The sequence below is a fragment of the Canis lupus genome, chromosome 2 (assembly GCF_011100685.1).
Source record: "Canis lupus familiaris isolate Mischka breed German Shepherd chromosome 2, alternate assembly UU_Cfam_GSD_1.0, whole genome shotgun sequence".
NCBI classification, from domain to species: Eukaryota; Metazoa; Chordata; class Mammalia; order Carnivora; family Canidae; genus Canis; species Canis lupus.
The window spans coordinates 79,119,715-79,143,777 of record NC_049223.1 but is presented as its reverse complement, the minus strand read 5'-3'; the positions used below and the strand labels follow the sequence as shown (position 1 = coordinate 79,143,777).

The window sequence follows — 24,063 nt, the reverse complement described above, 5'->3', positions numbered from 1 at the left end:
GCTCAGCAAACCCCAATGAACTCAGAGCTCAAAGGGAGGCCACACAGGACAATGGCTAACAGTACTGGGTTGGGATTCTGGCCCCATCACTGAAGAGCCGGGGGTGGCCACGGGCAAGCTGTTTAACCTGCTCCTCCGTCTGAACACAGAGGGGACGACAGTAGGTTCTATGGAAACAGTTGAGGTTAAGGTACGACAGAGCTAAGCCCTCCCCCTCACCCCCACAGCTTCCACTGAGCTGCGTCTCCCTCTTCTATAGCCTGAACCACAGACAGGATAAAAGGAACATATTTGTGCTTTGTGCCCAGCTTCCTACGTGTATCTTCTCATTTTATTGTTGGCATATCTGTCTCTCCCAGAAGGGCTGTGTGTCCCTTGAAGGCAGGGGGGCTCTGTCTCTGTTTTGGCGTTTTCTGGCAAATACGAGGGGCCTGATGCATGTCAGTCTCCGGGAGACAGACCCCCTGGTGGGAAGACGGGAAAGGAAGGAAACTGCTTCCCGTGGACACCTCTGAGCCCCATCAGCAGTGGTGGAGACGAGTGCCCCACGCCCCTCCTCCACCCGGCAATTCGGCAGAACGTGGGGCATGAGCCCGAGAGGGCTGTGGCGGTTCCGTTCATCACTGTCCCCACAGCCTGGCACAAAGCAGGCCTTCGACATGACAAGTAGCTGTTGAATCAGTGGGGGCAGGGCCGCTGGGGGAGTCACGTGAAATCAGACACGTCGGTGATCCAGCACACAGTGGGTGGCTGATACCCACTGGGTGCATGGATGGGTGCATGACGGACGGATGGACGGATGGACGGATGGGCAGGTGAAATGGGCCAGGCTGCAGGTTGCAGCCCCACAAACTCCCCCCAGGGACACAACAACTGAATGCCCCGGGAGGACGGGGGTGGGTACCTGTCTGCAGAGCCTTTGATGAGCCGACGGCAGGTCTCCATCTGCACGTCCAGGCCACGTTTCATGCTGCACATCTCCATGTACTCATGCAAGTGTCGGTTCATGTCGCTCTTGGCTGTGGCCAGCTCCAGCTGAAAGGACCCAATGCAGGATAAAGGTGAGGCCAAGTCACCGTCACGTGGGAACCCTCGGCCACTTCCTCCGCGCATCCTCCGTGGTGGCGGTGCCAAAGCCACCCAGGGACACCACGCCCTCCGCCCTCCTCCACATGCTGACCCCCTGGCCTGCAGAACTGCTTCCAGTGAAAGGGAGACGGTTGCTGAGCCTCCAAAGGGGCAGCTTCCACTCAGCCTGCCAATTCCGCCCCGCCTGGCATTCCCACACCACTGGCTAGGCCTTGCTTAGGAAAGTTGTCAGGTCTCCGTCATCTTTCTGCCTCTTCTCCTCTACCAATGCCACATCCCCCAGGGAAGGAGCTGGCCAGCTTGAAGGCTTGAAGGCTGCTCCCCAACTGGAGGCCCCTGGAAAAGCCACTTGGGTCTCCTTCAATCTCATCTCTTCCTCTGCCTAACGGGGCGCACGGTGTCCACTGTGTGGGCTGGAGGCACCTAGCTACCTTTAGGCATGTACAGCGGGCATGTGGGTACCAGGGAGGCTTGCTCAGTGCCTAGCATCACTCCATGTCACTCACACATCTTCTCTCATTATTTGGGATCACCGTCTCCACTGAATAACTTAGAAGGAAAAAAAAAAAACCTCTCTGGGACAGACAGGGATCACTACCCCCATGATATGTATTTTCAACCTGAGAAAATCGAGGCTGTAGGAGGGGTACGACCCACCCAACGCCAGCCAGTGAACCGCAAGCCTCCAACTCATGACCTTGTGGATGCCCCCCTCCCCCACCAGCCCCCGGCCCCCTCAACTGCCATTGAGACCCCACTTCACGGGAGCCTGCGCCCTCACCTCGATCTGGCCAATGGTTTCCTGGTACTCCTTGTCTCTCGTCTTGAAGAAGGATTCTGTTTCATGGATCAAGTTGCCCAAATTTTCCTCTTGCTGGGGACACAGAGCAAAGGGGACGAATGAGCCGGGTGGTGTGGGCTGCCGGGAGTGAGCGGGGACAGGGGAGAGCTGGCTGTCCTCTGGGCAGCCAGGTGGGGAGCTCACCTCGCCCTGCAGGTCGATGGTTGGGTTGCAGTTGGTGAAGTCCTCCCAGAGCAGCAGTGTGTCTTCATTCTCTTCCCACGTCAGGCTGTCACAGTCGTCGTCAAAATCAAAGGTCTCCCGCCTGTGGGATGACAGCAGAGGGCAGGGCTGACCGGGAGCCGGGCTCCAGAGGCCAGGATCAGGGAAAGAAAGGGGCACCGCCCCGACGGGCACGCTCCTGCAAGGCGGCCGGCCCCAACAGTTCTGCTGGCCATAGGGGACACGCACCTTCTCCGGGGGCGTTCGACTCTTTTAAAATGCAGAAAGTAGTGACCTATTCCTTGTACCATTTAAAATACATATTTGTAAAGACACCAGGCTTTCATCAGTGGAGACTAACGATATTCTCATGTCCAACCTTTTTCTTTTTCTTTTTTTAAAGATTTTACTTATTTATTCATGAGAGACAGAGAGAGGCAGAGACACAGGCAGAGGGAGAAGCAGGCTCCATGCAGGGAGCCCGACGTGGGACTGGGTCCCAGGACCCTGGGATCACACCCTGGGCTGAGGGCAGATGCTCGTCCACTGAGCCACCCAGGTGTCCCTCAAGTCCAACCTGGTAGCTGTCTGCTTTCACGTGACAGCTCATTTCTGGAGCTCCTACTTTGCAAGAGGCGATTTATATAATCTCCACAAACACGGAAAGGTTGATATCATTCCCATTTTACAGGGGAGGAAGCTGCAGCTCAGAAAGAATGACCCACTTGTCCAAAGTCACACTGCTAGCCAGTAACAGAACCTGGAGCAGAAAACCAGGTGTCTCCTGCAGCACTCTCCTCCCCAGTAAAACACACCAAACACCCATTATGTGCTGGGCATGCGGGACTGGCTGCTAAGCATATACTAAACTGCATTTCATTCCCTCATCCCAACATCCTTATGAGATGAGGTTATTGATTATTCCCATTTTACAGGCAAGGAACTGAAGGTCGAAGGGATTAGGGGGACTTCTAGACCAATACGTGCTGGAAATCGGGCTTGAATTCAAAGCCTGAGTGATGTCAGGGCTTCCCTGGTCTCTGAAACTATATAAACAAAACAGGCCCTATACAGCCTGCCTGGGACTGAGGGGTTTCTGGGGCTGCCCTGGTTCCCCCAGCTGAAGGGGAACTCGAGGAGATGGGAAGGCTGACATCTGAGGGGTTAAATCATTTGATCCATCGAATCAGCCATAGAGGAGAATGTGGGTCCCAGGGCTCTCCATCAACTCCCCTCTGGTCATCCAGGGCAGTGCTCCCGACCTTCCCACGATGGGTCAGGCTGGGGGCCACGGGTCAGGGCCCAAGAAGAATTTCTGGTTAAAAGCTTCCTGGAGCTGACCTGGAGCCAGGTCCCCCACTGAAAGCGGCTTCCTGGCACAGCCTCTGGGCGGCTCCGTGAGCCCCGGGGCCAGCGCGGGACCAGCGCTGCAGAACAAGGCGCTGCTGGCCCAGCCTGGCTCCAGATTAGCCCCTGGGGTCCACCGTCGCCGCAAGACATACCCAACCGCTGACTTCACTTCCTTTCTAGCGTCTGGGATCTGAAGGAAAACCCCAGCTGCGGAACAGGGAGCCAGAAAGGACAGGGAGACGGGCAAGAGGAAGGAGTCGGAAGATCGGGAGGGCGGGCTCAGGAGCTGGCCAGCGCGCAGGCAGAGTAGCAAATTCCTCCCCTTCTCCTTGGTCTGAAGCCCAAGCAACAGATTTTGATCACAACAAAACAGCCCTGACACGGGGCACATGATTCAAAGACTTCAGTGGAACTCGCCGGGGGCAGCCTCTGGCTTGGGTCTCGGCCGGTGCAGAGCCAGCGGAGAAGATGGTGGGAGGGGGCCAGGGCCCTGCCCAGGGGGGTCAGCATGGCCTTGGCTGGAGCTGCAAGGGTGGAGGGGCAATCAGAGGAGATATTTTATATATATATATATATATATATATGTGTATATATATATATATATATATATATATATTTTTTTTTTTTTTTTTTTTTTAAACCAAGGTAACTTTAAAATCTGATAGATCTGATTGGATACTGAACCTAGTTCAAACCTGTCAACACCAGGCACCCATTTTTGTACTGGGCCCCACAATACAACAGTAGTGCTGCAGGTGGAGTCCCCAGACCTGGCTCTTGGGACTGTTCCTTTCAGCTCGCCCCATTCCCAGGTAGCCTAACTAGCCCTTGGTGACTCTCTAAAAACGGGACAATTTCTTCAGAGAAGCCCTTTAATTCGCCCAAATGAGCCCAGCCTGGGTCTGTGGGGTGGACAACCCCGCCTTGGGCTCAGGCATGCCCGGCACCACGTTCAGAAACTCTGGATCCAGCCAAGGGCTCTCTTCCAAAGCCCCTCTCGTCGCCCAAAGAGGAGAGTACGACTTTTACTAGGGATATCAAAAGATGGAATCAGGAGTCTCTTTGTCACGCTCCAACAGCAAGCCCCCAAAACACAGGGCCACCTCAGTTGTTTCCAGGGAACGACAAGCACAAGGAAGAGTCACACAAACCCATCCCTGCCCGGGTCTGACTCCTGTGGCCCTAAGAGTCACCTGGCTCAGCAGCAAAGGGACCAGGGCAGGGATGGTTTGCAGAGAGAGCAAAGGGGGACTGTCTTCTGAGCAAAAAGACAGCTAGTGGGGGACAAAGCACTCAGCCGCGAGTCAGGGGCTCTGCTCCAACTCCTAGACATCCCTCTTAATCTCAGTTTCCCCATCTGAATGTGAAGGGGCTGGGCCGAGTGGTCTTTGGTCTCTGTAATGCTAAGCCAGCCTCAGAGCTCTGCAGGAAGCATCAGGGGAGACCTGTGTCCTGTACTAAACCCAGTACGATGTCAGAGGCACCTGCTGAAAGGCGAGCCCCCGATCCCCACCCTGGAGGGGTTCTGTGGGGCTTTGTGATGGCTCCTCAGAGCCAACCAAGAGCTCAATCGTAGCCCTGTTGTCAGAAACTCAGAGTCTCGGGGAAAGCTGAGTTCTCAGGGCTCAGGTGCCCCAACTGCAAGGGGCTCCGGCGAGAGAACAGGCAAGAACAAGCCAGAGGGGCAGGAGGAAACAAATATGGGTCCCAGAGACCCTGTCCCAACCCAACTCTTTTGTCTCCAGGCCCTCAGCTCCACCCTCCTGTCCCCTCCCCTACCCACCTTTAGGGCACTAGGTGGATTAGAGTCAAAGATGGATCCACGTTGAGATTATGGCACCAGAGAGGCCAAGGCTACAGGGCCTCCCTGCCCCGGGCAACTACCTCCAGTGAGGTTGTAATAAACCGGCTCTTGGCAAGGGAAGGGCAGGGAGGGGAGCCCTAGGGGCACGTACTTGCCCACTTCCCACTATGGCAAATTTTAAGCTACTTCTGTGCCATCACTGAACCTGGAGTGGGCGGACATGCATGAGCTGGTACGGGGCGGCTCCAGCCCCCCACTGACCACAAACAGCCCCCTCTCTGCCACTAGCCCACAGCATCTCAGTGACAGGACACAGGCGACACATAGGCCTGGCTCTGAACCTCAGTTCTGCTTGTATCAGGGGAGCCGTCCTGGCCAAGCGGCTTCCCTTCCGGGAGTCTCAGCATCCTCACGTACAAAAGAGGTGTGAAATGAATAAATAAATAAAATCTTAAAAAAAAAAAAAGGGGGGGTGTAAGGCTCCAACGTCCTCAGTTGACCATCACATCTGTAAAGCACCCTGCAGACGGAGGATGCTCAGTGGATGTCGGGGGCCCTCCCCCGGCCAGCTTGGTGGGCCCTGGTGTGTGGACCAGCTCAGCGATCCCACCCCAAGGACAACTGGGGGGAGTGTAAGGCTCGATCCGACAGGACCACCACTACCCTTTAGCCTCTTCTGAAAATGTAAAACTCCCCAAATTATAAACATTGAGAATAAACGCACATTCTTTCAGAACACCACGCTGGCCAGAGAAAGCACATGTGCAGGCGACTTTCAGCTCAGGCCACCGGTTTGCCACCCAAGCCCCAGCAATCTGGGGAAAAGGAGTGGAGCCCCAGGAAGCGGGGGGTCCGGGACAGCAGAGATACTCACAGCTGGTTAAACATGCGCTTCATCTCGTCTGTGATGTTCATGGAGCCGACCTCGTCGTCCGAGAACCGGTTCACTTCCCCGTCCTGCTCGGAGATGTCATCGTCCGAAGCCACCTTACGCTCTTTCTTTTTGGGGACCACCTGACCCGGAAAGGAAGAGATGGAGGTGAGTGAGTGGGAGGCCCTGCTGGGAGGGAGGGTGGGCTGGGAAGGGAGACGGCATCCCACGGGATGGATGGAGCGTGGCTGGGGCAGCCACTGCCGGGAAAGATGCAGAGCTCCTCTAAGAAGCAGGCGGCGTTAGCAGGAAGCGTGAGGCGGGACACATGCAGGACAGAGGATAGACAGCCTGGACCCTTCCCTCCCCCGGTGGTTGGGCCGGCTCAGCTCCGCCCTTCACCAGAGCAGCAGCCCCATGATCTGGGGAGAGGAGTGGGCCAAACCGGGGCACAGAGTCGCCTGGGATGTCTTAAGCCAGCCAGAGAGATGGAGAAGCCCTCACCGAGGCCCAGAGGGCTCCATGCTTCAGAGCCCTCTCGCTCACATGCAAAGGCGATGGGCAGGCAGCCCGAGGTTCACCAAGCTTCCTCCACTCCAAGCAGACAAAACGCGAGCAAACCAAACAAGGCCTGGAATGGTCGACCCTGCTTCTCAGCAGAGGGGCAGCAAGACCGCACAGAGGTGGAGAGCCCGTGATCTCTCCCACCACGCCCAAGGTCACACAAAGCGACAACACACTAGACTGCCCTGGGCTCAAGCAAAAGCCAAACCACGACCCGATATTCCAGAAGCAGCCTTTAGAGAATGACACGGGCCCTTCGGGCCGCTGGACTAGCCCCCAGCCCTCCCTGGAGGACAACCCACCGGTGCCAACTGCCCCATGGCCTTCTCCCGGGACACACACTTGCTCACTGAGAGCCGGGGGTGGGTACTGGGACACTCTTCAGTGGGACGGAAAAACAGAGGCCAACAGCTCCTCTGAAGAATTCCGGGGCTCCCACCGCCGGGCCACGACTCCCAACCTTGGCGATGGCACCCGGCGGGGCCTGTGGATCGGCCCCTGAAGGTCAGGACACCTGAGTTCCAGTCCCAGCTCTGTCTTCCCCCCCACCCCCAGCCCATCATGTTACCCCCCACCCCCAGGCGGGTGTCCTCCTCGGCCACAGGATGAAGCACTCAGCCTGGAAGACGCAGCCTGACGAGCCTAGAGTCGGCGAGTCCCTGATTCTAGGTTGTCCTGGGGAAGCCGGAGTTGGGGCAAAGGCTAGCTCTGGGGGAAGGGGAGTGGGCGGGACGTGAGGGGAGGAGCGCCTGGCCATGCAGGGGGAGGCCGGGCACTCTGGGAGGGGGCGGTGGCAGCGGGGAGTGGCGGCTGGTGAGCAGGGTGACCCTATTCACCTGGAAGATCTTGGACACGTCTTCCGAGTTCCGTTGCTGTGCGACATCGCACAGCTTGGCCGTGATATCGATCCGGCGACAGATGTCCATGTCCACCTTCATGGCCTTTTCTTGGATCTTTGTGTCCAGGTCTGTCATGGGCTGCAGGGAGGACAGCAGGGGGGTTACGTGAGCGAGGGCGGGAGCCAGCCTGGGGGGCGGGGCAGGGAGTCGCTCCGAGGCTCCTGCTGGGCAGCGGGGTGCACAGCCCGGAGTCCGAGGGGGGCCTGGAGCTTCTGGGGGGCGGGGCGGGCGGGGCCAGCGCTGCTCAGGTTGGGGGGCTGGAGAGGTGGCGGGAGCTACAGGCCTTGGCGCTGAGTGGACCATGTGAGACCCTGTTTGCCAGCCTCCCTAAGGGCTGGAAGGCAACCTCACGACAGACAGTGCGGTGTTCATCTTGTCAGAGCAAAGGAAAAAGAAAGAACTCCCACTGTTGAAAGACTTCCTTCCCTTCTCTCCCACCCCGCGTGCCCCACGTGTCCCCCACACAGAGGGCCTGCCACGGGGTGCCCTCACCCCAGGATTCCACCCGTGGCGGACAGCAGGGGCATCACCGAAGACGAGGGGGGTCCCCGAGGACCCCAATGAGGGCAAGTCAGGTGGAACTCCACCTGGGGCCCCCGGAGGCTTCCAGCCACACCCGGCTCCACGGCCCTCAGGACCAGAAGCCACACCAGGCCGAGTCACCCGCCAGTGGGCTCCTTCTCCTTTCTGGCGGCCCCCCCGCATGCTGCCCGCTGCCCGAAGGTGGCAGGAAACGCGGGTCCCCAGCAGGAAGGAGGCTCCGGTGGCCGACAGCTCCCTGTACCCACAGTCACTCAGAAAGAGGGGTTCCAGTCTTCGAAAGGAGGCATACGCGGGCCGTCCCCAACTTTACAAAGCAACCCTGCTGCAGGCCGCTGGCCTGGGGAGCCTCTCGGGCGGACACAGCCCAGACCTAGGGGCCTCCTTCCAGCTGCCACCGGGCCCTCCAGCGCCCCCAGACAGCGAGCCCCACGGCCAGCACCCGCCCTCGAGAGTGGCGAGCTGGGACGAGTCGGTGCGAACACAAACAGACCGTGGGGAGCCCCGGGGAGGGCGGGATGGGTTAAGCAGCAGATTAATGCAGCTCTACTCAGACCAAGGGAAGCGGAAGGGGGTGGGGGGTGGGGGTGGGGGCTGGTCTCCGATGCATCCGTCATCCTTACGGGCAAACGCAGCCAGCCAGGACTCTAACTAGAAGCCGAGCTCTGGAGCCTCGGAGTGAAAGAAGCATTTTGCATGATGGGTGTGAAGGGTGTCATGACGCCTGGGGCGGCGGCCGGTGGCACTTACGTCACTCATGAGCCCCTTAAACACCACCAGCTCGGCCTTGAGCCGCTCGATCTTCTCGTTCATCTCCTCCTGGATGGCTTCAGCCTCCTGCGCCGCCTAGGGAGGACAGAGATGGGGGAGGGCTTAGGGGACCAGGCACCCTGAGGGGGAGGAGGGGCTGGACACCTGATGTCCAACCAGGCCAGACCCCTGCGTGCTGAGGAAAGGGTGCCGAGGACCTCACCCCGGCCCGGCTTCCCGCTGAGCCCAGTACGAAGCAGGGCACCACTCAGCTTAAAACGTGGCTCAAAGGAATATTTATTCTATGGAAAAATGCCCAAAAGATGTGAAGAAACAAAGAGCAGGTTAATACAACAAGTGATTCCAGCAGGTTAAAATATGAGGTTGGTCCATGTGAAAAAAATCGCCAATAGATGACCATCTCCCATCTCAAAAATGGCAACGCTACGTGTGTCAACCCAACCAGACACACTCATGTACAGTAGGTGTGTCTTTGCACAGAAAAGACCAATAGGTCACCCGGCAATTTGTGGACTATGCAGGGGTAGATGGAAGTGAGAGTTTTAGTTTCTTCTCTGTACTTTTCTCAATTTTCCAAGTATTTGACCATGAATGTGTCATGTTTGTAAATAAAAAAAAAAAAATTCTGTTATAAAACAAAGGGGGGGACAGACATTCATCCTTTTCCTTCTACATATTGACATTATTTTATTCTATCTCTTAGAAGATCAGTGTCTTAAATATTGGAAGGCAATTTTTTTAAATGTTTGGAAGAACTTTCCCTTGCCTTCTCGTGGGGTCGCTATTCAGAGGCCGAGAAGGTAAAGCTTGCTGCCCAGGGTACCCGGTGCATGGGAAGCGGAGCCCAGACACAGAGCTCCTGAGCCAGGACCCCAAGAGGATATTCTCACCCACCCAGGTGAGAGGCCCCCCACCCTCTCCAAGGTGTTCCACCCCAAGTTGGGTCCCGCAAGCTGGGGGTAGGGCAGCTCAAGACCATCCAGTCCTGAACTTGGTGGGGAATAATAGCGGGTGGGAAAGAGTCAGGGGACCATCACCCAGCACGCAGGGGTCAGCACTGGAACTTGGACCCAGGCTTCCCAACTTCCGTCCCTGAGCATTTTTGCAACATTGTGCCAGCCCCTTCCTAGGTCCGAAGCAGGGGGCAAGGAAGAGGCCTCGTGGCTCCATGGAGGAGGGACTGAAGCAGCAGGAGGCTGCACAGTGCAGGGGCTGACCTGGGAGTGGCCTCTGACTTTGCCCTGTGGAGACTGTGCCCCTTACCCATGTGGTTCCCACAAGCCCCTCTTGGTCGGGACCTCTGAGGTGCTCACCTCCTGCAGCGTGTCCACCATGGTCTGCAGGTTCATGCGCTTGGCAAGCTCCTCCTCCCACCTGCAAGAACCAAGAAGGACAGGTGGTGAGAGGGTGGCCTCCCCGTACCCCTCAGACACAATGCCAGCGCCCACCCTGGGCCTGTCCCCAGGCTAGGCAAGCCAGGTGCAGCAGTGAATCGATCCCTGCCTGCCCTCCAGGAGCTCCCGGTCTAGGGGAGGGGGACAGCCAGGCTGACACATAACCATATAATCAGGTGGTAGAGCCAAGTGCCGGGTTCCAGGCATGAGCACTGACCACGGGGAGATGAAGGCAGCAGGGTGGACCACCACCGCCCCTTCACACCAACTGTAAAGTGCCGTGCAAATGCGGCTCTTGCAGCATCCCACGGTAGGGAGCCTGGCACTCAGAGGCCAGGCCATAGCTGGCACCGCGCTCAGGCTCTTTGCACCACACGGAAGAAACTTTTATTGTGCTGATCATCGTGATCGCTGGAGTCTTTTTGTCCTACAGCAACCCTCATCAGCGAAGAAGTCTCCCACACAGCTATTATCCCTGTCTCACAGATAAGCAAACTGAGGCTGAGAGAGGTTAAATGTCTTACCCAGAGTCACACAGCTAGCTTAGTGGGTGGGGCTGGAATCCAAACCCCGGTCTGTTTTATTACATTAAAACAAAAACAATAAATATAGCTCTCACTTAGTCAGCGCTTATTATGTGCCAGGCCCTGTTCCAGGGCCTTCTGTGTATTGTCTTCATTGGAGCACACATTGGTTAAAGCTGGACAGGAAAGGATGAAGGGCAGGAGGCACACAGCAGCTCACGGTGCACCCCCAGTGTTAACTGGAGGTAGAATGGGATGTTAATCATAATCACCAGGGCTGTCTGGGTGGCTCAGTCAGTGAAGCATCCGACTCTTGATTTTGGCTCAGGTCATAATCTCGGGGTCGTGAGATCGAGCCGCAGGTAGAGCTCCGCACTCAGCAGGGAGCTTGCTTGAGATTCTCTCTCTCCCTCTGCCGCTTCCCTCCATCCCCACCTCCCTCTCTCTCTCTTTCATTTTTTTTTTTTTAAGATTTTATTTATTTATTTGAGAGAGAGAGTGTGTGTGCCCAAGCAGGGGCGGAGTGGAGAGAGAAGCAGGCTCCCAGCTGAGTAGACAGCCTGATGCAGAGCTTGATCCCAGGACCCCGGGAGATGACCTGAGCTGAAGGCAGACACTTAAGGCTTAACTCACTGAACCACCTGGGCGCCCTTCTCTCTCACTCTCTCTTTCAAATAAATGTCTTTAAAAAAAAATCATCATCATCACCGTAACAACACCAGGCACCGTTCTGCATGACATAATTCAATCCTCCTAACAACCCTCCAGCACAGCTATGCTGTTAGCCCATGTCACAGATGCAGAAAGCAAGGCATGAAGTCAGGGGCCCAAGGTCAGGGTGGGGACAGGTGGAGCCAGGACTCAAACCCAGGCTGGAGGCTCCAGACTGAGCACTTGCAACCCTGCCAGGCTCCCCACAGACCCAGGATCCATCAGAGCCCTCCCCGGACTCCCCACCCAGCTCCCCTCCCTCCCCAGAGGAAGCCTGGGGCAGGTTCGTTCCCTCCCCGCATCCTGAGACAGAGAGATGAGCTTCTCTCTCTCTCCTCACCCTAGGGCCGCCTCCCTACATGGCCTCAGAGCAGGCAAGTCTGGAAGCCTTTTAGGATGCTGTCGGGGCCAGCTAAAAATAGGCCAGAAGGGAGGAATGGATGAAGGGTGCGTTACGTCACTGGCTTTTGGAAACAAGAGAAAACGGATACTGTTTGCACACACAGAGGAAAAATCCTCCTCTGCCCCACACACCCCCCTACTCCCTCGTTTCCTCTGGTCTATACCAGCTCCCCTGGCTTTGGCAGCCAGGCCTAGATCTGCCGTGGGCTCCAGGGTCTGGTAGTGGGCAGGCAGGGGGTTGGGGCTCCTGCCAGGAACGAAGGACACAAAGGAAGCTAAGGACGGTCCAGTCAGTGAGAGGACCCAAGGGTCAAACCCCGACCCGACCATCTCACTGAGCACCCCCACTCTACAGATAAGGAAACTGAGATCCAGAGCATACAGGGAATTTACCTGAGGTCACCTGGGATGTCAGGGGCAAGGCCAGGAGTCCAGCCCCAGGCCCGCCGTGGGAAGTAGGACTCCAGGTAGGGAGAAGCTCCCAGGCTGCCCGAAAGCTGCCCAGCAGCATGGGGCTTGGAGGGGGGGGTTCCAGGGCCCAGAACCCAGGTCTGCCCTGAATCGTCTCTCCTGGCCCTGCTGCTCTGAGCAGGGCAGGGGACTCCGTTCCAAGCCGCCGAGCAGAGCAGGTACAGGAAAGGGCTGTAGGATGCCTCTGCAGCAGCAGCAGCAGCAGCAGGAGCACCAGAGAAGGGAGCGGTGAGGGGCGAAGGTGTGTGCACCCAGGGGCCCCGCACCACATGCACCCACTTCCCAGATGGGCTCCTGGAGATGAGCCCTGGCCCCTCTCACTTTCCTTGCGAGCAACCTTTTGATGTGGGGTCAGCAGACCCGTTGTACAGAAGGGGAAACCGAGGCCCAGAGAAGGAAAGAGACATGCCCCGAGTGAACCCCGAGCATGAACACGAGCCATGCCTTTGGGTCTCCAGACCACAGCAGGAGCCACAACCACTGACGGGCCAGCACGGTCTGCGTCCCACACCCCGAGCTCAGCGCCTCGCACACAGCTCACGGGCTTTCATGTGAATTATCCTTAACCTGCTTGGGGAGAGGATTTTTCCCTAAATCCATCCTGCGGATGCAGGAGCTGGAATTCAGAGAGGTGAGGTAATGTGTCTAAGGCCACACAGCTAGTGGGCAGGGACAGGACTCAAGTGCCACCCCTGCTCTAAAGCAGCAAGTCTCCAGCTGTGATGTTGCAAGGCAATGCCTTGGGGGTCTTGCCTGGATTCAGGCAGGTCTGGGTGGGGCGGACAGCTGCATTCCTAATGAGCTTCACACACACACACACACACACACACACACACACCCTGGACAGCACTTTGAGCTGCCCCGAGTCTCACTGGTGTTTCTAAGCTGTGTCCCGACAGATGAGCATTGCAGCAATGATTTCACGGGCCTTTTCATTTCCAAAGCCGGGCTGGGTAGGCAGGCGGCAGGCCTGCTCCCAGAAGACCTAGGACAGACCCCCGCGTGTCCACGGCAGCTGGCCTGCCAGACCAAATCCGCTGCCCACACCGCCGCACCTCCCAGCCGCCGTGGGAAAAGCTGGCTCTGCCGGTGCCAGCGTTGACGGTGCAAAAAAGCTTTGCCCTTCAGCTGCTCTGCTGCCTGGGGTTTCAGAAGGACACCGGCGATGTGCTGCTTAAGGGGCCCCGGACGTCCCGCATTCGCTGCAGCGCTGCCCAGGAGGAAGCTTGCAGCCAACCCGAGATGTGGTCGCTTACATTTCCACACCCGTGTCCTGGGCACAGTCCCCTCCCCTGCCCTAGATCTGCTCACAGGAATAAGGTTTCAGTAAGGATGGGTGTTTGGAGCAGAGGCACCTGCATAAGCAAAGGCAGGCAGCCGGGAGGCCACTGGCCCTGAGAAGGGAACAGGCCTCCTCGGGGCTCCTAGGGGCCAAGGACTGGTCCCCACTGTGTCCTGTGAGCCTTTACCGGCTCTCACACCGGGCCCCGCCACTGAGCAGAGGCGCTCACGCTGCAGCCTGTAATGCAAACTCACGCCCCATTTTACAGGCGAGGAAATGAAGGCCCAGAGCACAGAGAGAACTGCAGCCAGGGCGAAGGCGGCCTGAATCACCCCGGCCACCTCTGCCCACCTTGATGTGAAACTTCCAGCTTTTCATCCTTAAGATGCTGGAGAAGAGAAGGGAGAGGAGGCAGGATTATTGGTCACTTTCTAGGTGCTGCTCATCGTGTTAGGCCTTCGCATACACGTAAGAGAGAAAGTACCACTTAGCCTTACCCTGAAGATTGTCCCCACTGTGCAGATGAGGACACAGAGGCTCAGATGTCACCCAATCCCCCTCCCCCGCTCCTCCTAAAACCCTAGTCATTCTCTCCACTGTCTCCAAGGCCATCTCTTCCCCAGGCCTCATGGCCACTTCAGTTCTATTCCCTCCTTGAGCTCTGGTTCCAGGGAGCCAGGCCTCGGGGTCCCCGCCTCCCAGGCTGCTTGCTCTCACGCATGGCTCTCACCCAAGGAGCCAGCCGCCACGTGGAGGATACGGATAGACTGCTCCATCTTCTCCACCTCCAGAAAGAGCTTGGGGCCCAGCCCAAGCGCCAGCTGTATCCCAACCACACGGGGGAACCTGCTCTCGCCCCCTGCAGCCTCTCCCTCCCCACCCTGCAGACACCCTTGGGACAGCAGTCTCCAAGAGCCAGCTCCTCTGAGGGCTGTCCACAGCGGCCTCTGCAGCAGGCCCCGCAGACAATGACAGAGGAGGAGGGTAGTAACCCCACGGAGCAGCTAGCATGGACCGAGCACGCACACGTGCCAGGCACCCTTTCTAGGAGCTTCCCGTGCACAGCCTCAAACAACCTCACGGTCCCCTCTAGGTATGTGATTATCTGAAGGCCAGGACCATTACCCAAGATCCCACAACTAGGAAGGTGGGGTGGTGTCTATTTCACACCTTTACTCGGAGAATCTCGCCGGAGTGAAGGCTGAAAGGGGCCAGAGTTCACCCAGTCCCCACCGCTGAGGGCGCAGATAGGGAAACTGAGGCCCGGGGTCACACAGGGAATGGACTCCCCAAGCACCTGCCTCCTCTCAGAGCCTGGGTCTCCCCGCCTACACAGGAGACAGAGTGTGGCCCCAACACCCTCCAGGGACACTCAAGAACACATCCTGCTTCCATACTCTCTGAAAGTCATGTGAGCAGCCCTCAGCTCTGATGGGGCTGGACCTCAGACTGCATTATCCTTAGCCCCAGCCCAGCCTCCTGCGCCTGCAACTCATCACCCCAATTCCTCCAGTGGCCTGTGCTCAAACCCTCCCACTGCCTAGAGCCTGGAACTGAACAGGAAATCAAGATCCCGATGAGGAAGGGACTGACACAGGGCAGCCCGGAGGCCCCCGGGGTGCAGCCCAGCATGACCCACAGCACGGCAGCTGGATGGCGTAGCGGGCAAGGGCAAGGGCAAGGGCAGTCCTGGAGGGCCTCCGCGCCAACGCAAGGGACGGGCCGGGACTCAGACTTGGGAGTCCACAAATCAGGAACTTGGATGTGTGTGCAGGCAGCGTGGAGAGCCCTCCAGCACCCATCTCAGAGGTCTCAGGCACCCCGTGCCCTGGCCTGACGGGGCATGAAGGAAACATGGGTGACGTGCCTGTTCTCGGTGGGACAAGAGGCTCAGAGGAGGGGCACCATCATACAAGTCAGCAGAGAGAACGGGTTACGATTACCCTTACTACGCTCACTGCCCTACTCCTGCACCTAGAACCCACCCACACTTGGCAAGGAGCTGAAGAGCCACATGGATTTGTTGAATGAGTGAGTGAGTGAGTGAGTGAGTGAATCCGAGCTGCAAGCACTCCTCAGCCCTCCTGCTCACCCCTTCTGCCTGGAACATTCTCCGCCTACACCACCCCGGTCCAGGGGCTCCCAGGAGCGGAGTTCCCAGCACGGGCCTTCCGCTCAGCTCCCCCACTCCAAGGAGAGGAAGGCCAGGGGGAGGGACCACCGGGGCAGGAAGGGGGGGCAGGGAGAAGGAGAAAGCTTCCCCCTCCCACTTGCCACTGCCCTCGGGCTGGTGAGGGGAGGCAGGGATGCGAGGACAAAGAGGGCGAGGAGAGGAAATGACCCTACCTAATGACTCTGCAGCGGAGCCTCAGCCGCCACCTTAGCAGAAGGAGAACACGTGTGAGGCCAGGGGCCAGGAAGGGGGGTGACGGCACCCGCCCCAGCCAGATGTGGCCTCCCCGCATTCCAGAGGAGCCACAACCACAGGATGGACCGAGGAGAAGTCTGGCAGGCCCCTGGGGGAGGGGGTGGGCAGCTTCCCGGCCAGCCTCCCCCACCCCCACCCCCCAGCCCCCAGCCAGTGTCTCCCCGCCCCCATCAGCTCCAGATGACACACAGAGCCTCAGGAAAGGGGCCCACAAAGCCGGCCTGCTGGGGGGCGGAAAGCCAGGCTGAAGTCACTAGCAGAGGGACTGACTCACAGATTTTTCACTTCCTGTGTCGTCAGAGAAAGAGGTCTGGGGCTCCAGCTCCAGAGGAAAGTGGGTACAGCCCCAGAAAAACAATTAAGGCTTCAGGGATGGCCCATGGGGCTGCTGGGGAGAAAGTCCTGGGGGCGCCTAGGCGGCAAAAGACTAGGTTTGCATCCTGCCTCGGCCACTTTCCAGCTGTGTGACCTTGGGCAACACAATCACCCTCTCCGGCCTCAGTTTCCTTATCTCTGGGATGGGAAGCTCTCCACCCCTTTGGAGGGTGGCTGTGAGCACTACATAAGGTGGGTGGAATGTATGGGTGAAAACATCCCATCCCATCCCGCCCTCCCCACGGAGCAGACCATAAATGTGAGGCAGGTCAACGTGAGCGGTGGAATGCCTCGGCTGGCCCTGGCGCCCAGACCTCTGAGCTGGGAGGATGCCACAGGAATGGTCCACACCTTTCCAGGGAAGGTAGGCAGCTGACACACCCTGGCTGACTCACTCAGGTGATGGGAAGCAGGCTCAGGTGAGGCTAGGCTGGAGCTGGCAGTGCAATACTGCATTCTGGGCCAAGCCTGGGCCTGGCCTCCGGTGGAGGGCAGGTGACAGAGAACAGTTCCCACCCGAAAGGACAGGGAGCTCACCCCATTGCAGCGCAGCTGGGTGCAGGCTGCCGAGAAGGCCAGCGGCATGCAGGGCCACCCTGCCCACCTGTCTCCCCCAGTTCCTCCAGCTCCTGTGTAAGCCCCACTCGCAGATGCACAAGGCACTGCTCACCCTCCCACACGGACGGGGGGTGGGGAACAGTGTCCTGCCCTGGCCACACTGCAGAGCAGGGGGTCCAGACTAACATCCGAGCTGGGGAACGAGGTGGCCCGGCCCATGCACAGACCCAGGGAGACCTTTGGGCCAAAGCCAGTCTCCCCAGAGCCCACGGGCAGATCAGAGTGGCCTCTTCGAGGGAGCCCACCTTACAGATGGAGACCCAGAGCCCATCACCCTCTTAGCTTCCGCGGAGCCCCCTCGAGAGCTCCAATGTCACAACAGGTCAACGTCCCAGGCCCCAGCACCCCCTTGTCCCCTATCACAAGCAATTACCACTTGCGGCAGAAAAGAACCACCGATGAGCGGGAAAGGCAGTGGGAGCCGGCGGGGCCGGGGAGACAGAACCTGGACCCAGCCCTCTGAGGGGGGCCCTCCTCCATCCTGCCTTGCTCCTCTCCCGTGGTTTACCGTGAGCACCTCCTCCCTCCAGCAGAAGGAAGGCTGGTGCCCGCACTTGCCAGCTGAGAGGCCCCCCGCGCTCCCGAGCCCCGAGTCCCCGCTGTCGCAGGTGCCTCCTGGCACTGCCGCCGGGCCGCTCACCGTGCTCCTCCCCGGGGCACTCGGTGCTCCCGCCTGCACCCAGCCCCTGACCCCAGGGAAGGGACCCCGTGCAGCCGTGCCCATCAGCCGCCCGGCTGCCCAGCTGCACTCCACTCTCCGAAGGAAACACAAATTAAATGCCAACTGATTGTTTCCATGGAGGAGGTATTAATTTAATGTGTACACTTAACCAGGGCAGCCGATCCCATTAGGGGCGGGCAGTAATGGCCCGGGAAGGCGCAGCACAGGCCCGCAGCTGGGGTGGGCCGCGGTCGGGCAGCCCCATACCAGGTGCATACCCCTCCCCCGCATGCCGCACCCCCACGCACGCACACATGCACGCACCCATGGGCCTGCTTGCACCCTGAAAGGGCGGCCCCGTCCAGGCAGCCCAGCGGGCAGGGCTTGCCACGAGCGGCCCGGGCCTCACAGCATCAGAGATGCGGGGAGTCTCGACCAACCCTGCCAAGAAGGGCAGGCAACTACCCGAGCCACCTGCTACTCTGGGATTCCTGGGAGCCCGCTCCCCGCTACCTAGGCGTCTCAGTGTCCCCCGCCGTGACGTGGGAGTGGCAGTCCCACTTTGTGGGTACACGGTTGGGGTCGGACGGACACAGTGAGCTCAAGTGAAGGGACACAGGCAGCCCTGTAACTGGTGTCGCCCTGCCTGCGCTCGCCCGGCGGGAAAGGGGAGGGAGACACAGGGCGGTAGGGCCCCGGCCACCGACCCCGGGGATCTGGAAGCAACTGCGAGAGCTATGACTGCCATTCAGCTGCCCGTGGCTTTCCCAGTGCGGAGGTGATTCTCCCTCCTTGTTCCTCGGTGGCCACGGGCAGCTGGCTGGCCTCTGGGGCTCTCCATGGGAGCCACCAGGCCTTGAGAGAGGTGGCAGGGACAGGCTGGCGAGCCCTCAGCTGCATCCCCTTCCCCAGGCCCACACTTCCTCAGGCAACATAGCAGCAGCCCTGCAGCGGGTCTTGTCTCCGTCCTTAACTTGCTGTGTGACCTTGGGCAAGTCCCTTCCCTCCTCTAGCATCACTGTCCCATTCTTAGTGCAATGGTGTCCCCCTAGATAAATTTTAAGAGCCCAACCAGCCAGGACAGAAAAGAATTTCTATGGTCCCGGGGCAAAAGCCTGACACTGACCACAAAGCAATCTGATAAACCACGAGGTCTCAAGGCAGCTTGGATGTCAGTCTTGGAGCTCAAACCAGTGTGTGCAGCAGGGAGAAGGGCAGGGGCTCTGGAGGGTCTTAGGATCAAACCCCGGCTATCCATCCTGGAGCAAGCTACCGACCTTCTCTGAGCCTCAGTAAAACCATAGGGTTTTGTGCAACCGTTCAACGGACTCATGTATGACAGGTGCCTAGAAAAGGGCCACCACTCAAGTGTCACCATCCTCATCCTTATCACCTCCCAATGACAGATGATCAGAGAGGTCCAGAGACTGAGACAGTGGTCCTGGACCACACTGCAGGTGCCAGACTTGAACCCAGGACTACCTGACTCCAGAACCACTATGCTGCCACAATAATCACGTTGATGATGATGATGATGATGAGCTCAATGCCACCATCACCTGGCTGGGTGACCGGGACACACGGGGGTGGGGGTAGCAGAGGGAAAGAAGCTGGATGCTGGCACTGCCAATTCCGCTGCCCACAAGACCCAGCCGATTCCCTGCTTCTGCCCTCCATGCTCCCAGATATGGAGGAATGGGCATGGGCTCAGCCCTTTGTCTGACCTGACAACGGCCCCCTGACAGCAGAAGAAACCGAGGCAGGAGAGGTCCTGGCAGCCAGAGCCCAACTAGTCTCAAGACACCACCCAGCAGGCACAAGGCATTCTCATGGCTCAGAGAAGCCCCTGGTCACCTGCCCCCGTGCCGATCTGAGGTTTCGACTGTTTCTATGAGTCACCTGCTCCGGTTACCCAGTGTCCACATTCACCCGGATTCCAGCGCCACTCCCGCTTTGGCGCCACATATTGAAACACCTACAGAGAGAGACCTGGCGGCTCTGCATGCCTGTAATCCAGAGCTGCATGCTGGGCAGCAGCCTGTGCGCTGCTGGAAGCCACACCTGAGTGGGCCCTACCCCCCAACAAACCAGACCACTTGAGTGACGGAAAGTCACTCAAAGGGCATCTCATGGCAAGGAGGAACCTGCATCCCAAATCATAGGCCACAATGAGGCTTCAGGGGCACCATCTCCAACCTCTTCCAGGCTTCCTGCACCTTCATCCTCTCCTCCAGGGAGCCCTTCCTGACATCCCCAGGGTGAGTCACTACTCACCCAGCAGGGGTTTCCCGTCCTGGCACACGCCTTCCTCATGGCATCCAGGGAGCTGTAAACTGTCACTTCTCTGCCTCTCCCATCACACCTGCTCTCTTAGGAGAAGGGAATGTTAAGTGCATTGACTGGAAAATGCATAATATGTGCTGGTTTAGTCACTGTTCTCCCACCTTAGCTCTGTGAGCCAGGGGTTCTCATGCCCACTTCACCGAGGAGCAAAGAGAGGTCCAGGTGCAATGCCTGGCTCCAGGTCCAGCCCAGTCCATGTGACCTTCCCGGCTGAGCAGCCTCTCAGGGGCAAATGTGTCTTACCAGCTCCATAAATCCCACTCTCCACCATGCCCTCCAACACGCCCGGATTCCCATCCCGGAGTCAGATGCACAGATGTGGACTTGCGGGGGTCTCGGTCATTGATTTGGAAAAGAGCTGCTCAGCCAGGGTATTTATTTTGCCCGCTTTACTCACTTCTGAGACCCTGGAACCCAGGTGGAGAAAGGCCTTAGCATTCCACCTCCAGCAGCTGCGTCCAATCCGCGGGCGGCCCCACCACCCACCCACCCCGACGACTAGCGCACGACCAGCAAAAGAGGCACTGGCTTTGGAGTCAGACGGATAATGGGTTCAAATCCCAACATGACCGGCCACAGGCTTCTGGGCAAATGATTTCCTGCCTCTGAGCCTCCCTCTTTGGACAGTGTGACACGGGGATCATGAAGGACCCACTTCGGGGCTCTCTAGTCCGTGAAGGAGGGGATATATGCAAGCTCTGGATAAATGGAGGCTCTGCTTCCCTGCCCTGTCCTGCTGCTATGAACTAGCCCTGAGCTCTCCCTGGGTCTCAGTCTCTTCATCTGTGGTCTGTGCCTTCTGGCCCTGCAGCTCTACGGAAACCATGGCCAGGGGAAGGCTGTAGTGTCATCAGGCCCCCAGGCACTTTCCTTCGCCAGACTGGGATGCTAGGAAGGGCAGATGTGTGCCTCTGAGCAAAGCTCCAGGTTCCCAGCTCTAAGGTGGGTGCAAATGGAAGCCCCTACCTTGTGGGGCTGGCGTATCGAGTCTGGATGCGAGAAGTACTTAGTAGAGCCCAGGTCCTAGTAAACGCTCAACTGATGGAAGCTATGATGAGCCATGGGATGTGGTCTTCCCGCCATGGAGAATGGGTGGCTCGGCTTGGGGTGGCAGTTCACTAAGGGAACTGGCCAGGGTCCTGGGGCGCCAGACAGGATACCCGGATGCCAAACCGAACCCTCTCTATCAATGCCTGGTAACACACAGAGCCATCAAACAAAGACACAGGACGACTGTTTCATCTGTCTGGTGTCCAATCCAGCGGCGCATCCCGGCACTGACATAAAGACCTGGCCCAAGGACGCCCCAGGGAATGGCTGTCTCAGGGTCACAGAGCCCAGCAGCCCCACAGCATCCACTGCAGCCCAGCTCCGTCTATCTGTGGGCTTGGATACCACCTTCTTCCCCCCACGACAGTTTCAGCAAACACTTCCCAGGTGCCCCACTCTGGGAGCCAAGGGCTAGGGGGGCGAGGGGGTGGAATGAGAGTATCCCCCTCCCCCCAGAGAGGGGCTCTCCAGCAGCATCTCTGGCTCCCTCACCCTCAGGTTCTCAATCCCTCGACCCACAGGGCAGGAAGGTCTGGGCTGCCTCGTGCCCTGGAAGCGGGGATGGAAGAGGCCGCTCCTCCTGGGCCATCAGAGCCAGGAGGCATCTCTGCACTGTCCACGGATGGAGGGGACCCAGGGACAGGAGGGAGGAAACCAGGAAGCACCAACCACCTGGAAAACAGAGGGAACCACGTGGCGGGGGGGGGGGGGGGAACAGGGGTGGGAGGGAGGCTGGTCACTCTGCCCCTTGCTGTGTCTTTAAGTCACGATACAATACGAAGTTTACCACCATCACCGTTTTTACGTGTCCAGTGCAGTGGCATTAAGTGCACACATGCTGTTGTGCGATCATCACCACCATCCACCTCTGGAACCCTTCACCTCGCCCAACAAGCTCTGAGCCCGTTGAACACGAGCTCCCCGTGTCCTCCTCCTCTGGCCCCTGGCACCCACCTTTCTACTTTGTCTCTGAGCAGGGGACTACCCTAGGGACCTCACGGAAGGGGAACCGCACGGTATTTGTCCGCTTGTGACTTGCATATTGCACTTAGTGCAATGGCCTCGAGGCTCATCCGTGTCTTAGCCTGTGCGGGAACTTCCTCTCCTGTATCTTTTAGATTGTGAATGAGGTCGTGTGTCCGGCAGTCAAAAAATCAAAATCGTTTAAGCTTTAAAAAGACAAAAATGCCTGCTGCCTCTCCCTTTGCGGCAGGCTGCACGCGCACTTCACGAGGATTACACAAGGAAGAGAAAGACGTGGGGTAAGTGAGACAAAACAAAGCCCCACCCAGTCCCCCCTCCCCGAGAGAACCCTGTTCACCCTTACTTAGCTGCACATCCTTGCCAGGGCTTTCTTATGAAAGCGTAGCTTTTCAAAGTGAAAATGGGATCCGATCGTATGTGGCGCTCAAGCATGCTTTTTCCACTTAATGTACAGCAGGCATCCTTCTGGGCGGGTCACGCGGCAGGTGGCTGTGGCCCCACTGATCGACCGGGTCCTGCACTGTCATTCCCAAGTCCCAGCAGTCTGGGACACAGACACAACGCTGCGGACATCATCCTGGCACACACCTGTCTGTGCATCTTGCCCAGTTATCTCGGTGGAGTGAGCCCTGGGGCCAAGGGGGCAGACTGAGAAACGGCTTGTGTGCCCCTCTAGGGTGCTGTGTGTGCTCAGCTGCTGCTGGAGCTGGGACAGGTGCTCAGGGAGCCGAGGAAGAGCAGGGCCCCTGGGTCCCCGCCCCAGTTCCTGCAGCGACACGGCTTGGGGCCTCAGTTTCCCTAGTAATCAAAAGGCTGATAGGGGAAGACCCCGCCATAAATACGGCCCTTCCTCACCATCATTAGGGTAGCACTCTGCCCTCCCCAGGGAGCAAAGTGTGGGGAGCTCAGGTCCATCGGAGAAATGGGCCCGATTCCTCTCTTCCGAAAGGGTGGAGGTTTTCCACCCAGTGTGTGATGAGCCTTGTGCTAGCATGGGGCAAGATAAAACAGCGTCCCCCGTGGCACGTTCTGCCCCAGGTGTGCCAAGCCGCCTCACACCTCCGATGCCTGTGCACGTGCTGTACACCCTGCCTGGAGGGCTCTGTTCTAGCTGCCCCCTTTGTCACCTCTCTCTCCCTCTCCTCCTCATCTTATACCAACCTCAGTACCGAGCTTATATGCTCCCTCCTCCAGGAAGACTTTGCTGACTCCTTGGTCAAGGTCAAGTGCCCTACTTCTGTGCTCCAAAAGCCCCAGCCACTTGCTACTCAGGTTATCCGTTCACTTTTGGGTCTCCCTCTCCTTAACTCTCAAAAGATCAGGCCCATCTCTTGTTCCCAACTCCAACTCTGGAGCCCAGCACAGAGCCTGGGACACAGTAGGCACCAAAACGTTTCCTGGATAAAGGGTATACTGACTGTGTCACCTCCAGGGCCTTTCTTGGGACACCCCATCTGGAGTCAGTACAGCACTGATTTACTGTGTGGCCTCAGGCATGACCTCCTGCCTGCCTCTCCCCATCAGCCTCAGTTCCCCCGACCTGCCAGCTCTGCTACTATCCTCTTCTTTCACCTGGTCACCTGAGCCTACCCTCTGTGGGACAGATGACAGCAAGGTGAACTCACAGCGCTCTACCCACAGGACTTTGCCCTCCTGCTCAGGCCGGGCCAAGCCCCCAGAGATGCTGCTCCACCCCACCACCCTCCCCAGCATCGGGCACCCTTAGCAGCACTGGAGCCCCTGCTGCTGCTCGAGTCCAGAAGCCAGCGGGGGTTCTGGGCACCCAGGCCGAAAAGCAGGAGGCTCGAGAGGGTCTGTGCCCAGGAGGCCGGGGAGGCCCCACCCAGAGCTCTGTTTACAGCTTTGAGGAAAAACAGCAACTCCCCAGGCTATTTTGGAAATCTAATGTGCACTTTGGGTCTCCCGTTG

At 58.4% G+C, this 24,063-nt stretch overlaps 1 protein-coding gene across 1 annotated transcript in view; it reads right to left on the bottom strand.

Annotated features, from left to right (window-relative positions):
• IFFO2 (intermediate filament family orphan 2) overlaps window positions 1-24,063 on the bottom strand; it is a 48,553-nt gene that overhangs the window by 4,952 nt on the left and 19,538 nt on the right. Inside the window, exons 2-8 of the mRNA XM_038531812.1 lie at window positions 10,205-10,265; window positions 8,871-8,966; window positions 7,518-7,658; window positions 6,121-6,260; window positions 2,075-2,195; window positions 1,871-1,963; window positions 905-1,035 (exon numbers count right to left, since the gene is read on the bottom strand). Of these exons, the coding sequence (XP_038387740.1) occupies window positions 905-1,035; window positions 1,871-1,963; window positions 2,075-2,195; window positions 6,121-6,260; window positions 7,518-7,658; window positions 8,871-8,966; window positions 10,205-10,265 (783 nt within the window). The remainder of the gene's footprint in view (window positions 1-904; window positions 1,036-1,870; window positions 1,964-2,074; window positions 2,196-6,120; window positions 6,261-7,517; window positions 7,659-8,870; window positions 8,967-10,204; window positions 10,266-24,063) is intronic.